General features: G+C 41.0%; 1 protein-coding gene across 2 annotated transcripts in view; it reads left to right on the forward strand.

Annotated features, from left to right (window-relative positions):
• Positions 1 to 16514, forward strand: part of DENND2B (DENN domain containing 2B) — a 184770-nt gene that overhangs the window by 61481 nt on the left and 106775 nt on the right. For both annotated transcript variants that reach the window (XM_062576287.1, XM_062576288.1), the window contains one exon: positions 15835 to 15939. In XM_062576287.1, the coding sequence (XP_062432271.1) occupies positions 15860 to 15939 (80 nt within the window). In that variant the 5' untranslated portion in view covers positions 15835 to 15859. The remainder of the gene's footprint in view (positions 1 to 15834; positions 15940 to 16514) is intronic.

Raw genomic sequence — 16514 nt, forward strand, 5'->3', positions numbered from 1 at the left:
GTGAAAGGGTTAAGTCTGTAACACTGCTCTGCATCAGGTTTACTCCTGTTCTGCAGACTATGAAGAAAGATTGTTCCCTTAGCAGAACTCACCAGTACAGTGGGTCTATTCAAGCCTGGATCTGGAAAGATGGTTAGTTCCTTAATTTATTAAATTCCTATCATAGAATCATAAGTTCTTCGGAGCAGCAACTAGTCTCTTGAGAGATCTCTAACGTGTTGTGTACACAGCAGTACGTAAACCATTTTAATGAAAGGAAAGAGGAGAGGCTGCATCAAATCATGAGATACCACCTCCAAGCCTGGAAAGGTTTAAAAGATACTTGATATCATTCATGGTTTGTTTGTGGGTTTGTTTCTGTTTTGCTTCTCTCTAAAATCCCCTCACCTCTGTCTGCCATTGTGTATGTACATGCAAGCAGAGCTAACCTATCTGAGGCCACTGTTGCAACTTCCTTGCTCTGCTGGGAATGGTTGTTGCTCTAGGAAGCTTCACAGAAACCCTGTGCTGGCAGGAGCCACAGTGCACAGCGCTAAGGAGGCTGCTGCAATGATGTCTGTAGGGTGGGTGGGTGTTTTGCCGCCTCTGACTACAAGGAATGTTAAAATAAGGTTAAGTGTTTCCAGTTGTTTTACTGTCTAGTGGTTGGAGGCCTGATGAAAGGGGATTTGTAACACTTTTGCTTGTGGTAGTTGTTGAAACTTTCCTTTTATGCAGAAGATACGGGTCAGTGCTGTGGGAGCTGTACTCAAGTTCTTGAGGAGAGCGTCTTCTCTTCTGATGGCTGTGTATGTCTGTGACTAAGCCATAGCTGGGTGCGCTCTGCAAATGCATGAGCTGGCTTGTAGTAGTAAGGCAAGAAAGCTTGTTAAAAAAAGCAGTTATGGTGCTGGAGGGTGTCACAGAGGACTGTGACACTGTTTCTTCTGCAGTAGGTTTGATTCTTCATCATTTTAGTACATAAGAATATCCCGAAGAACAGCTCCATTTCTGTTGGATCTTATTGGTACGTTTTTACATTTGTGAAGTTCAACTCTTGAAATTCCTTATGTGTCTTCTAATGGCTTTTCAGTGTTGATTCACACTTTCCTTTTTTGTTTTAGTATGGAAGAGTGAAATTCCAGCAAGGCTGACTTAGTGAAAACTGAATTAGTGTTGATGGCTGGAGAGAAGTGTAACTTGATCTTCTGTCTCCAGTGTTTGAATCAGGAACTGAAATAATTGTTCTAACACCCTAGTAGAGTTGCCAGAAAATGGAGTAGGGCTTCTGCCAGAGAGTCACCGCAGAAGTGCCAGACATTCCTTCCCTTTTTGAGCTCAGGAGAGTGTGTATTCGCGAAGGAAAATACACACAGGCAGCAGGGGACCAAAATGCTTGTCTACCTCTGTGGTACTGGCAAGGGGTGCAGGGTAGTGCAATACCACCGGCAGGGCCGTAGGAATATATCGGTGTGTGATGATTAGCAAGGGGTGTATGCACAGAACTCAAGTGAAGGAGGTTCCCCTCAATTTTCTCTGTCAAGCAGTGGCATTACTCGCATGTCAAATGGCATGACAGAGGATTTGAGGTAAAGCCACTAGATATGGGACTGAAGGGCCTGTTGCACAGCAAGAGCAGCTAGTTCTGTCTGTGGAGAATTCATAGCTCACTGGAAGACAAGATGGTGTTTGCCAGCTACTAAGCCTAGCTGCACTGGCTAATGATTCGTTCCATTAATTGAAACCATTGTGCACTATTATAGCCCTGCCCTATGGGAGCTGCTGGTGCAATAAATCTTGATTTTCTTTTTTAATCTTTTTTTTTTCCGTATTAGAAAGCTATGTCCTTTGGGGATTTTAAATATCTTTCTTTTTTCTTTTTCTGTTGCTATAGATACTATAATTTTTGTGAACAAAGGGTTTAAAAAGTAGTTTGCTGCATTTAGTTTGTGTTACTGTGACTCTGACATAGTTGCCAATACTCTCTCTGTCCCCTCCCTTCTCCTCTCTCTTTTTTTTCCCCCCTTGCGTCAGTTCTCTAAATAAGCAACAGGAGTCTGGGAACTGCTAGACTCATCAGTCAGTAGAGGGTTATATATGTATGGGGTATTAGGCCTCTACCTATGAACTGGGGACTCAAAAAGTTTGAGTTCGGATTTGAGTTTGGGGTTGCAGTTTGAATGAGCAGCTGTGCAGAGTTTGTGTACTTCCCACATTACTGGAGTCAGAGCTGCTTTGCAGGCCAGCAGGAGTTGGCCTGCAAGTCTCACATCCAACTTTCACCATTTGGAAGGAGGCAGACTAATTCAACGGAGTATGGCAGGTCCATTTCTCCCCAGGAGTCTTCGGGAAAATACAGAGCTTATTGCTTAAAGAAAAATCTTAACTATGAAATGAAAAGGCCTCTGAGCTTGAGGAGAGAAGGGCTTCTTCTCTGAGGAATGCAGGGAACTTTCCCCAAAGTGAAGACTGGAAAGAGGAACGTATTTCTCTTCCTTCCTGAAGTTTCTTGCTGCCTTTTTTTCCTTCTGTGAAGTCTTTCCTCTTCATTTGCTTTTTTTCCACTTTTTTTTCCCCTGATGCACTATGTTTTCTGTCCTTCAGCTCATTTTGTTTTACCAGTCTTCAATTCTTCCTATGTTTGTCGGATCATCTCCTCTCCTTCCCTTTTTCTTCTTTACCGTTTGCTTCCTTGATTTCAGTGGCACAGCTAAGAGGAAGATTGCAGTTTACTCATTTTGCTGGCACCATGCTTCTCTTCGATTTTTCTTTTTGGTCTATCTGGTCCTCTGAGCTGGGAGATGGAGCTTACGTAGGGAGCTGACCAAGCTCTCTCTCAGTCAGCCATAGCCCTTTTGCTCACACCCTACTGTGGTTTATAGTCATGGGAGCACAGGCATTTTGATTTTGTTTGTTGGGATTTAAAATTTGTAAAGTTTGAGGCAGAGGGAGGCACAAACCACGAGGCTCATAAACATGAAGGGAATCTGAGCTCATAAACATGAAGGGAATCTGAACCAGAAGACTATTTGCACAAAACAGATGCTTGCTGCCCAATAATATATCAGTTTGGAGGAGGAAAGACTCAGCAGATAGGAAGGGGCGGCTCTTAGTGACCTTAGTAGAAGCTGGGGAGGGATGGCTTGTCTCTGTTACTAAGTGCTTACCATTAGTGATAAATGCATTTCTTGGCCTCACCATGTTTTCTGAAGAATTTTACATACCAATGAACATGTCCTTACAGCCTCTGTCTGAGCTGAGTCATAAAGTTATCCCTGGTTCATTGGTAGAGCAATGATATTTTGAGAGATGAAGACATAGATTTCTGAGGTAGAGCAGCCACAGTAGGAGTAGCTCTGGGAAAATGGGCTACTCATACAGATACCCAAATGTGGGCTGTGGAGTAAATCCTTGGCACTAAGTTTGAGGATCTCAGCTCTAAGCAGCATTTTCAAGACCACAATAGAAGTATGTCCAGATCTTGAACTAAGCCTAGAACTCCTGAACCCTGCAGTCTTTGCTCTAAGCTCAGGAGCGTCCAGCTTCTCTGAATGTGAACAGATAGTTCTGAACAGTTCTGGCACAAATGCCTAATGTAAACAACAGACTTTCTTGCCATTCAATTTGCTGCTGCTAATACCTGTGTCCAGGACTTTGGATGCACTTTGCATACAGGGGAATTGAGATCTCTGTGCCTTTCTCCAGATTCCCTGGGTAACTGCCAAGAGCAAAAGATACAGACCCAAGGTTGTTCTCACCGCTTTGTACAAGCCAAGACAGTTTTGGCTGATATTTTCTAGTTACATCCATGAGATTTCCAGCCCAGTTCCTCATCCTCCCGGGATGCTCTTATATCATCATACTGAGACAGCCCATCCATGTTAATAGTTGCTTCACTTGAAGTGTTAGTATTGGCAGCTTAAGTATCGTGGATCAGATCTGCTTCTTGGAGATACAGACCCAGAATAGTAACATGATTAGCAGCAGGACATAGTGATCTAAAGAGAAGAGGTTGAGAGTAAGACAGCACATCAGTTCTGGACTTTACTGAGGAACCAGTATCGAAGACCTTCATCTGCTGTTTGAACCTTAAAAAAGTACCTTGCAACAATGTCAACTTGCCTTCTGTTTATGTAGACGAACTTGGTTTTACTTTACTGCATAGTATTAGGGAGAAATCAAAGGACAGTTGCCCAGGACTGCAGCAGTAATTGCAGTCACTTCTGCCGAAGACTTCTGTTAATCAATCCTCCTGACACTCACAAAGCATCCATTCTGCATGCCTTTCTAGATGCTCCTGCCTTCCTCTGAGGGAAGTTTGTATTGGCTATGGGATTTGGTTATCCTCAGATTGTTCTTAGCTGAGTGCTCCATACAGCCTTCCTTGGGAGTGAAACACTGCTCAGATTTCTTCACAGATTTGATCTTTAAATGATCTTGGAATTCCATCTAACTCAGTTAGCCAGCTTGCCTGTTTGCTTCTGCTTAGCACCAGGAGAAAGGAAGTTACACATACTGGATGTTGATCTAGGACTTTTGCATTATTGCTATAACTTGACCAAAGTAGCAACTTTGTTCCTCTGTATATTTACAGCCAGGGCCAGCATACCAAAGGCTACCTCATCTCTTAGCAAAATGTACCTGAATGGGTAATGAATTAATCTCCCATCACCTGCTGGCTACGTCTCTGCTGAGGAATGGCAAGGCTCCATTTTAGCATTCAATTTAACCATATGTGGCAACTTTTGTTTGCTTTGGGGTGGTACATGTCAGAAACTTTTAAGATGGCAATCTGGAACAGCTTGCTGATGTTTGTCAGCTGCTGGGCCCTAGACTTAGTTGCCAGATCTACCACTCGGTTTAAAAAGTAACTACTATTTGATTAACTGAAACTCACTGTTTTCTTACTATCCAAAGGAGATACTTCTTGGTCACCCCTGTGGTGACAACAGGTAGTAACAGGTACTTTAAGGAACAGTTTGCTTTTCTCTATATTAACTGTGGTCTTCAGGATGCAGAACTCAGTAGAGACTTTGTGAACCTTTTCCTGTTCTTCTTCTCAGAGCTGTAAGCTACTGTTAGCTTTGTAGTATGAGATAAGTGAAAGGGGTTGTTCTTGCCTTGTGCGTGATGCCCTCGGATAAGAGCAGGAGAAAGCAAAACTTCAGCTGCTGCAGGCGGAACAAATAGTCTGGGAACGCACAGAGCTCATGCCCACCTCCAAAGGCAGTTGCGTGGACAGGGACATCCCAGAAAGCCACTGTTACGGCAGAGTAAATAAGGATGTTCTTTTCTTCTTCCCAGGGACCCGCATGCAGCAACATGTCCACAGTCTCTTGTGCCAGCTCTGATGTGAACTTCCCAGGGGAGTGACCTTTTAGTTGCAGAACTGAACTTCTGAATGTTTTGGAGGAGTTTATTTCATCTGAGGATAAAATGCTATTGTGTCTCCTTATTTGCTTTCCCCTGTGCTTTAACGGAACAAAAACACTTCTGGGTTGTATGTCAGAGACTTTCACCTAATATAACACTATTTCTCACATCTTTTGTGAGATGGAATGAAGGTGAAATGGGGGTGGATTAATCCAGAGTATAACATGCCCTGACACGAATGACAAAGTATCAAAAACAAGTTTGCCTCATGCCATTCAAAGTGAGGGGAATTCCTCCCCCTCCCTTCTCCTCTGGTAGCAGAAGAAAACTCCCTTAAGCTGCTTAGCCTACTTGTGCAGATGAGCAGGCTGACTATATCTTTTTACTTGGATTGAACTGTTGTACAGTATCTATCCCATTAGAAGTTTAGGTCTGTTGTTGGGGCTTTTGGGTCTTAGTACAGTACAGAAGATGAAAAGTAACAAGTCAAGTGAGAAAGCCCAAACGGGGAGAGAGACAAGGTTTCTGGAAGATAATTTGACTTTCTTTCTTTTTGATGAACTTCTTTATCTACCATCCTAAATTCTTTCACTTGTAAGCAAACATACAGGGCCTTTTGCTTGGTGATAAACCTCTCCAGCTGTAGAGCTGGCAGCATGATTTCTCGCTGCCCTGGCAGTGAAAGTCCGTGATAAGAGCTGCAGTACTCAGTGTGGCAGAGAACCTAATCTGCCTCACTGGGTTCTAGGATAATGTTTTCATTTATCTTTGTTTTATTTCTCTTTTTACCGATTTGTTTGCTTTTCCACTAAAACCTAACCTAATCTATTTTTTCCCTGTACTGACACTTCTGCCTTCCACTCTTTCCTCATTTTTTCAGCCTGTTGTTTCCTTTCTTTGCTGCTTGCCCTGTCAGGGGAAGGGGAGTCAAGAGGTACCAATCTCTCTGTCTCACTTCACTTCCTGTCATCACTGATACAGGAAGAGGAAGCAGCATTGCTGTTGCATTGGTAGTGATGACATTTGTCTGCATGGGGTGGGGGGGAAGTTGATAGCAAAATATCTCTATGGCCACCCTGCACTTTGGCCTGTGTTTTTCCTCCTCTCTGCTCTAAGGAAGGGCTCTGCAGAAGGAGTCTGAGGCAAATGGGCTAAAAGGTGTCCTGTGGCCTTCTGGAAGTGAGCGAGCTGTGGAAATGTGAACTGGTGAGTGCCACGGACTAAGATGGCCAAGATGGCCACTTAAACCCCTTGATCTACTTGCCTCCTTCTGCTTTTGCTGTTTTCCTCAGTGACACTATTTCCCACATTGTCACAAATAGCTGCAAAATGAAAGAGAAGGGTTTTCAAGCTTTGTGAGTGTAAAATTCATTGCTGTCTCTCAGGGTATTGGAGAGGAAGCTCAAGAGTCTATTTGCACAGTCAGTAGTAAGCTAAGTTATTCATTTTTAGCTCACTGCCCTATGAGATAATTTGCTAGGTACATACATACTCCTAAGCATGCCTTTATACAAGGTAGTTTGGAAAGTTTATTTATCCATAAACATATACTAAGACTATCTATATGGAGATGGTCCACATGTTAATGTGGAAAAATTAGGATGCTGTAAATTCTTCTTGTACAGACAAATTCTGATTTGTTTCTGCTTTATAGAGTAGGAATTGAGATATGGTGATTAAGGCCACTTGTCTATACTGGAAAGTTGATTCAGATTTCAAGTACAGTATAGTGCAGTGTAACAGATATTTGTAAGCAACTCTCCATGTGATTGGGCATTACTTCTGACGTTCCTAGTAAGCACAGCCCACTTCTAGAATAAATGTCCATACACAGAAGTAGTCAGGAAATAGTCCAAATATACTAACTCAAGCAAATTATCCAGGGTCTCATATGAAATCTGTACCAAACTGAAGACCAAATTCCTCTCTCAATCCAGTTGCACTGAGATCTTCCTTCCTCCCATCATAAATTATTAAAACTTTGTGTAAATCATAAAATTACTCTTAATTTTACAGTCTTTACTCTAGTGGTGATGTGATTGCGAGGCACCTGTGTGTGCAGGAAGGAAGTGAGGTGCACTAACAGTGCTGGAGAGAGTAGCTTGCTCTGCATTGTAGCTCTTACCCGTGTTTCACCTTGCGTAATGCTCTCATGAATCAAAAATTAAAGTGGTTGCAACTTCAGGATGCTTCTCAACTCTCCAGCAGACTTTATCAGTCAACCTTGGGATTAGGAAAGGTGAAGTCACTAATATGCGTTCAACAGGGAACTTCCTTTTAAGACTTTATTAGGACTTTCAGCTTACTTGTTCATTTTGTATCTTCCCAGTAGTCTGTGCTCCTTCACGGTCTGTATTAAATAGCGAACTGTGCTTCGAGTTGTATTATGATGTTCTTAGGAACCAGTGATGCCCTGTGGGAGATATTGAAGGACATTCTTTTTTAAAATAAGTTTTCTCATGAACTGTTTCCCCCATTTTTCTTTTGTTCTTTGTCATGCAAAAAAATTTAATGAAAAAGAATCTTGGCTTATAAAGCTGATCCACTCAAATTTCTCATCTCTTACCAAAAGTATAATCTGCTTTTTGTGACCTAAGAAACAATTCATTATTGTGCAAATGATTTTGGTGTTGCAAGTAGAGGATTATGATTTCACTGAGGAATAAGCAACATGAGCAGGTGAGCTCCTGAGACTGGAACGGGTATTTTCAGGCAAAGATCCTGAAGCTGATGGAAAAGGACAAAGGAATAATAATACTGAGAAACTGTGATATGTGATAGGCACAAGTTAAAAACAGGCTGTTTTCATCCAAATGCCTGATCATCTTTGAATTGTTTGTGTTGCATGACAGGGGTGAGCAAGGAAGATTGTAGCAGTTGCAGGTGAGGGCAGCTGCGAGGGCAGTCTGCGGCAGCGGCTCAAGCCATGTGAATTCATGCTGCCACCAGAATGGTTCTGCCTTATGCTTGCCTGAGCTGCAGGGTTGTAAGACTTGCCTGAAATCGGTCCTACTGCCCACATGACTCTACAGTTATGTTTCCTGAAACTGCAGTAGTACCAGTTAATATCATTGCAAGTATTTTAAACTCTTTCTACCCCTATGTTTTCAGTCAAGGTAGGTAAGTTGAATTAGTCAATGTACTTTTAAAATATCTTCTTCAACCTATGCAGGGAAGTACTAGCTTCTGATTCAATAGCAGCCATGTAATCTTTTGTACTGTCGCCTTCTCAGTTCCCTGGGGAGCAGTCACTTTTAATGGAACCTTCAGTTTCTTCCAGTTGAATTTGTCTACAGATGTGGACATGTTGTGTTCACTGAGAACTCTTTAAGCATTCATTTAGCACCAATAAGTCAGTAAAAGTCATAATAAAGTTACTTCCCTGCTGATATGACAGTAGTTGTAATTTATCTAAATTGGAATAAACTCCTGTATTGGCTACTAGCTGGGTGAAAAGCTGCTAATAGAGACTGTACGAAAGGTGGCACAAATCAATACATCTTTCATTCATGCAGAAAGAAAGAAAGATACAGTTCAAAGCTACTTCAGCTAAGATAAAATTCCAATGACTTATGAGAGCAGAACACAAACAAAAGTTTACTAGTCCATTTTAATACTGAAGCAATCAAGATAGAACAAACATCGGACATGCCAAATATGGCATATGGAATATGTATTTCAAAATACATAACTGTAGTCACAAGACTTTCAAATTCAATGTCTAAGATGTTCACCCCAGGATTAGTGCAAATTCCTCATAAAGGACAAGCAAATCTGTATGGTAACACTGGTTATCTTTGATTTTCCTGTCATTTTCTTTCCATTTTGGAGCTGTAATTGCCCCGAAGCTGTAATTTTAGTAGCCTCAAAGATATGAGAAGATTTTAGCACTCAATTCTTGCATTTGGACACAGATTTTAGACTGTAGTGTTTCAAGTGAGGTCTGTTCTCTCCAGTACTCATTGTGCATTTTCAATTCAAGGGTGAAAGCAGCTTGAGGGGATATAAATGAAGTAATAAGAAGAGCTAAGGAGAGGTGAGGGAGGCAGAATGAGAAGGATACAAAATAGGTACATGCATAGTGTACCTATTGCCAAAATAGGTACTCCTGATACCTGAGTATCAGGAGAAGGTGAGGAAGTCTCAGCTGATAGGGGGACAGGAGGGAGGTGAGGAGTGACTCCTCTGAGTAGTGTGATAACTTTCCACCTGCCTAGTTTTGCAGCTGCCTGGAGCTGCGGGCCTAGGCTGGAGGAGCTGCCTTCTCTTTTGGTGTGTGCCACAGCACTGGCTTCTTCACAGCATCAGTTTTGCTGAAATGGTGACTGACTGCTGGGAGAGAGGTTGGTACTGCAGGGCATCAGTTGCACCAGCCAGGTTATGATAGAAGGATATCTGTCACCTAGCTGTGAAAGCCTAGCAGAGAGACTGGTGACATGATGGAAAACAGGCTGTGAATTTTAAGGATTGAAACTTTGGGTGAGGTTGTTGAGTTAATACTAAAATCTGTGCCTTTTGCAGTATCATAAAGATGAGAAATTTGAGAAACCCTCTTTGCCTCAGTTATCTGCAAACCTTGCAGGGACTTGGCTATAAGTAGCTGTATTAAAGGCTTGATCTTGTTTTGCTCTCTAGGAGATTATGCTAGAGCATAATACAGCTCCAATATGTAGGCATCGCTGATGATACAAAGTCTGTTTCTCTGACCTTTAGGACTAGCCTTGAAGGCACTTGTTTCTGGTGTCTTGCAAGGAGCATGTTGATCTGATCACAGATTCTCTGCACACTGTAAGCTTTAGATTCAGTACTCACTGAATCTCTCCATGCCAAGGCCTTGCTGAAGTGGTCATTTAGCTCTTCATGTTAGTGTGTGTGATATTGTATGACTAAACTTATGGTGGCCCAGTGTACCTGGTAGGTGTACTTGATAGAAGTATGGGGTTCTTATAAAAATGTTCTCTGGAGCCTCTACAGAAGCCCTCTAAAGGCAGAAATCTTCAAAGATTCGCTAGATTTTCCAGTTCATCAGAGCTGACATTATTCTGGGAGGGCATAATTGTCTGTTTTACTGGAAGGGAATAGGCAAATTGCCAGAAAATCAAACAGTGTCTTAAAAAAATTCGACTATATACCTCCTGAAATGTAGGCAAGATTTCCTTAAAGCACTCAGAAAAACATGTTATTTTAAACACTCAGTGCCTAGAAACATTCTGCTATAGCTACTGTTCAGAGAATAATTGTGCAATAAAAAGACCAAATTCTTAATTATTAATAAGTTATTTCTGAGATTTTGTATTTATGAAAAGGTGCTTTTTCAAAAGCATGAATGGGTCTTGGAAGCTTGTAATGTTTCCCTGTAATGTCTTGCTGTTAGGTCTCTACATCTCTGCCCCATAGGTAGGTCCAAAGCTCTCATATTTTTTCACATTTTCTTGATCAACAGAATTTCAAGAGGGGAAAATCACCTGCCTTAAAGGACTTTAAAACATGCAGATCTCAAGAACCAAGACTGTACCTGATAAAACTATCTTGATTTCAGTATAGATTGGTTCTGTCTAGGATAGTTTGTAAGTGTTAATCTTTGCAACACATGAGACAAACGCTTTCCATACAGCAAACCGTCGCCCACAAACTTCGCACAAAATTAACAGCAGAAGTCCAGCGCAGAGAAGTCTTGTAAACATGCTTGACCTGCTTGCTGAGCATACAAACAGTCCTTGAAGATTTGGACCTGTGTCAGGAGGTCAATACTTCAATAAGTCAGGAGAGAGCTTGGGAGTCCCTTTTCCAAGGCATTGGAAATGCTGCCTTTTTTGATTAAGCTGCCAGATAAACAGTGCTAATGTTCTTGATGTTCAGAAAGTTCACTTTGAAGGATTGCAACATGATTTAAGGACTTTTTATTGGAACTGTATCTTTAATGGAAATGTGAGTTTGAAATGAATGTGCAATGAATCTTTTAAAAAAGTCTAAGCAGGGAAAAGGACCATATGGATAGGAGGAAATACTGAGCAGGGTATAAAGAAAAAGAAAACATGGAAGTCTGCTGACCTGAAGAAGCTTCAAGTGAAAAGTCCTCTTCTGTTCCCATTATACTGACAAAATTGGAAATGGAATGATTCACTTTAGGCATGTATGTTCTTTAAGACATCTATTGATCTAAGACATCTATAAGGCATCTTAGACATGCCTCCTAAGACATCTGAGCCTAGACATAAATAAGGAGGCTCAATGATGCTCGGCTTACCCAGGAGAGGAAAGAGTTCTTGCAATAGATGCGTTCTGTGTAGGAAAGCAGAAGGATTTATTGGAACCAGAGAGACTCTCAGATAGTACAAATAAAGTGCCCCTGACTGGAGGAACTTGTCACTACTTGCTCTGAGCCAAGCTGCAGCCCTGAGCCACCTGCAAAAGGAGCTGGCTGAGGGAAGACTTGCATTGCAGTGTGCTTGGAGCTGTGCTTCCCAAGTCTTGGGATGCTTTAGGAAATGAAGAATAATTTTAAACTCACAGGGAGGAGTTGAGGATTTATGCTTTGCCTGCTAGCATGGTGCTGTAATGTTCAGTAGTGCAAAGCATGACAGTTTTAGTGCCTCATCTGTGCATAAAAAGGTTCCAGGCCCCACTTGTGTTTGTACTATTTTGGAAGTGGAAGGAGACCTTTAAGAAGGGGGGGCATAGCCCAGAGTGAATATGCTCTCTTCAGGGCTTCCTGAGGTAATAAAAATCTTTTAGAAAATATCTGCATTGAACCAATCATTTTCAGTCAGGTTGGTGAAAGTTGTCTGGTGCTAGCAGCAGATCCCATGTTGCCATCACACCATTTCTTTTGTTTGCCTCTGTTCTTAACTCCTTTGATACTGCCAGATGGTGTGTGGAGGTTGTAGGCAAAACAGATTTAATAATGAGTAAAGTCCAGGTTCTACCATCCTGCCTTGTTACAGGACCTCTTTGAGAGTGGTCACGGTGAAACTAGTGAGACTGCTTGTGGAGAACCATTCGTTAAATTTACAAATAAATCAGAATTCTGTATGTCTTATGCAAAGTGTAGTTAAGTGGTTAACTAGGCAATGCAGACTCTGCAACGTGACTATTTTTGGATTTGTTTTTTACGTATGTGACAGTACTGGAAAAATTCTGTTTTTCATTGCTTTGTGAAGAATCATATGCAAATGCTGATGGAGAATGCTCTCATGCAAACCCATGGAATATGTTTTTTACCATACAGTGATTTGTATAAACTTACAGGGCTCTCAGATTTGTTCAAGGGTCCTGAAATAACTTGCTACATGACCACAAAACTTAGTTTAGGTTTTTTTCCTCTCTTTCCCTTTTATTTTGAGTTGTTGTTATTAAGCCCTTAAATGACTTGAATGCTGCTAACTGTGCTTCTAGGCCCCTCAGTAAATTGTTGATTGACTTTTTTTTTTCCCTGTCATTTAGATTTTCTCTGCATAGGCTGGGATGTGTGGTACATCGCTTACAATAAAATATTCATGCAAAATAAACATAGAAAAGTCAGATGACATCACTGTGTATATCAGAGTCTCAGCTGCATGACGCAGTTCTGTCACTAAATTTGACTTAATCTTATGAAATTTCCTTTCAGAACTTGCTTCCCCTTTTTCTGCAAACAAACCTGTCTGGCCTCTTTGGCATTCAAGGTAGCTTTGAAATAGGCATTTAAGTAGACACTTATATATATATATATATATATAAAAAACTGGCTACTTATATATATATATATATATATATATATATATATATATAAAACAATGATTTTATCAAGCATTTGGGAAACTAAAATTTCAGAAATGCAAAGCTTCTGTAAAAAGCAAACACCTTGACGCGTATGTTTGCATATTTTTTTTCCTCTTCGGTTTTTGGATGTGGAAGAAGTGTAAGATGGAATGACTTTTAGTGTGCTTTTGTTTCCTATTTTTTATGTGTGCCAGGTCAGTATCCCATATTTTGAGGATCCAGTCAGCCTTTTTTGGTCTTCAAGAGAAAAGTAAATGTTGCAAAATGGATGGATGTAACATATGCATGCTAATACTTGTCATTCATGCCACATTTACAGCTTTTATTTTTCTCACCTTGTATTAGTGATTAAGAGAGATTTAACACAGGAAAAGCACTGAACTGGCAACTGGAAAACATTACAAAAGCTGCTGGTTCCCTGTGGAATGTACAATCCTCGAAAGCTTGGCTGGTATCAGAAGGGTTTTTTATCTTTTCCCAAGCAAGCCCTTTTCCAATCAGAACAGGCAGTTCTTTGCCATCCTGTTATCTTGATAATTTAACAGTAACAATAACACTGAGACACGGGAGGAACGTGGGGAGCTTTAGTGTAGAAAAAATGCTACCAACTGGAAAAAAAGTCTGCACTAGATCTGAGAAATTTGATATGCACAAGTTGATCAGAAAACGGCAAGTTGACCTGACGTTTGTGGTCAGCATGATTGATTCTGCGTTCGGAGCTGCATTCCACAGGAGGTTTTTGTGACCTTGTTTGCAGCAGGGCTGTTTGGAATAAAGTGGTTCAGAGAATGTCCTCCTCACTGTGATGGGTCTATTTGTACAAGGATTTTATGTGTTGCCAGTACCCAGCTCAGTTTTCAGCATCACACTGCAGTTTTCCAAGCAGCCTGGATTTACTGCGGGTTTGGGTAAACAAGAAATTTCGTACTACTTATTTTTGCTTTAACTATGCCACTAATGATTCTAAAAATTGGTAGTTCTGGTCAGATCCTTAGTGGCAGTTTTGCAAACCAAGGTAATTATTTTAGCCTACAAACTAAGGACCATCTCAGAAAACACTTGGAGTGCATTGCCAGGAGAGCCACAGAGGCCTTGGTAAATAACGTGTGTAGAATCAGGTGGCATTAGCACTGTTCCACTTCTGTCATGAGGGATGCTGCTGGCCTGTTAGAAATCTTGTGGCATTTATGAAAATACGTTTATCCCCCATTTTGTGAAATGTTTCTCAAGTGTTCACAATGACAGAGGAAATAGCAATAGTGAAATGTGGGGTCTAATCAACAGAGAGGCATGGTAGTAGAGGTGACCACGTTAACATCCTTGGGATTACATCCTGGCCTGTACCCTTAGTTGTATTCTCCCTTCAGTCTCAGCACAAAATTCCTATTGAGATCAGGGGGATGTGGGCAAAATGAATTTTGCTACTGTTTCTCAGCCAGTATGCAGCAATGTTACAAAAGTAACACAGCCCCTCCTCTGGGCTCCTGGGAGCACAACTGGCTACACTCTGGTGTTCCTTGCTTGCATACTTGTGGGGTTTGATTTGTGGGGTATCTTGAAAAGGTAGAGTTGCCAATCGCTTCCTCTCCTTGCGGATCTGGGAGATTTTTTTTCCAGAATGTTTTTTTGCTTAACTTCTCCTGGTTCCAAACCCATTGACAGTAGAGAATCAATCTGAGGTATCTGTTTACTGTTTTTGTAGGTGTTGTGAGAATTCAGTTGCAAGGATTGCTCCATACTGTCAGCCATTTCCATTTAGGCTTTCTTCCATGCAGCTGGTATTCTTTTTGCCTGCCAGGCATACAGCAGAACAAACAATACTTGTCAGCTTATAGAAGCATTTTCAATTTCTCTTTTGAAGCAGACCATCAGTCAGGAGCTAGTGCAGTCAGGAAGACACTAGTCTTGCCTCGTATTTGGGAATTCTGGAAAGTATAATTGGATGTATATGGCTTTTATTATGGCTGAAATGTTATTTACAGCTTTCGGTTCATTACCAAATATCATATCCTGGTATTGCTAGAAAATAAGTAGGAATTAGGAACAATACCTTATATTGCTTGAGGTCTTAAAAGTGTTATAAGGCAGTTTTATTTAATGAATGTTATGGCTAATAGAGGAAATAGGCTAGAAAACATTTGTAGATATTTTTCATGTCACAAGCAGATGTGAAAATTACTGTTTTCAACATAATCACTATAGAATGTATTCAATATATTTCCCAATTTCAATATACTTGAATAATATGCTCAGAGCTGCACTTTAATTTTGAAGTTTCTTACATTACTTGCAAAAGCTTTTATATGACCAGAATGCTAGTCATAGAGATGTTATTTGCAAGCATCCTACAATGTAGTTATTGATTCTTCATATATACTCGTGGATGGAAAAACCACACCCAACTCGTGACATTTTGTAAACTCAGCATCAAGCTGCATTTCATCAGATATGCCAGAATCTGAAGCATATACCTAATCCTGATAAAATCTTGTCCTTTAGCATTGGGCTCTGAGAAACTGAGATGTGGATGTGAACCACAGCAGTGGAGAGAGAAGGTTTAGTTTTTCAGAGTCATAACTAGACCGATTTCATTTTATAGATTGAAAAGCAGTCTGGAGTTCTGCCTTTTCCCAGCACGATATCTTGGAAATACTATTCTGGCAGTCTTGAAAGGTTGATTGTTATTTGGATTTGTCAAAGCTTACTTGACTTTTCTTGCAGATATCCAGATTTCTAGAAAGCAGAAATGACCATGACTGCCAACAAGAATGCCAGTGTCAACAGCAGAGCTGGAGGGAGTAAAGTGCCACAAGACACTCTGGATAGGTAAGTGAATTGCAGTTTTTGTAGACTCTGAGAAAGGTTTGTCTGTGTTTGGAACAGAATCTCTGTTAAGACTTTTGTCCCTTTGACACAGAGGGAGCTTTGCTGGGCTGAATGCTGTTTTGGGTAGAAACTGGAGGAATAAAGGTGTGAGAAAAGGTTTTCTGACATTCTTCTGTTGAGCTGTTGCTACTCACTGGCTGGTTATGGTGAGAAGTGATTGCAAGGAAAGACTTTTCTACATTGCCAGTCTCCTGTACTGTATTTTGTATCTGTCTCTGACTGCTTTGATAGACAGTGGCTGCCCACTGCAGTCTCTGCGGACTGCCTCATGTTGCAGAGTAGGTAGCACTGTGAAAGGGCTGTGTAGAGTACAAGTCTCATTTTTGTTCCTTTGCTTTTTTGTCCTCCTTTCTGTAGTATTTAGTTGTCTACAGAATAAGTAGATCAACTTTACTGTTCACAGACAAGGGAAAAAAATAGCCCGTCTCACTACCATGAGACATGTCCCCTAAACTCAGTATCGTAGCCAAGGACAACTTGAGTACTGAAGCCTGGCAGTCCTGAGGGAATCAATC

The sequence above is a fragment of the Rhea pennata genome, chromosome 5, assembly GCF_028389875.1.
Source record: "Rhea pennata isolate bPtePen1 chromosome 5, bPtePen1.pri, whole genome shotgun sequence".
Taxonomy (NCBI): domain Eukaryota; kingdom Metazoa; phylum Chordata; class Aves; order Rheiformes; family Rheidae; genus Rhea; species Rhea pennata.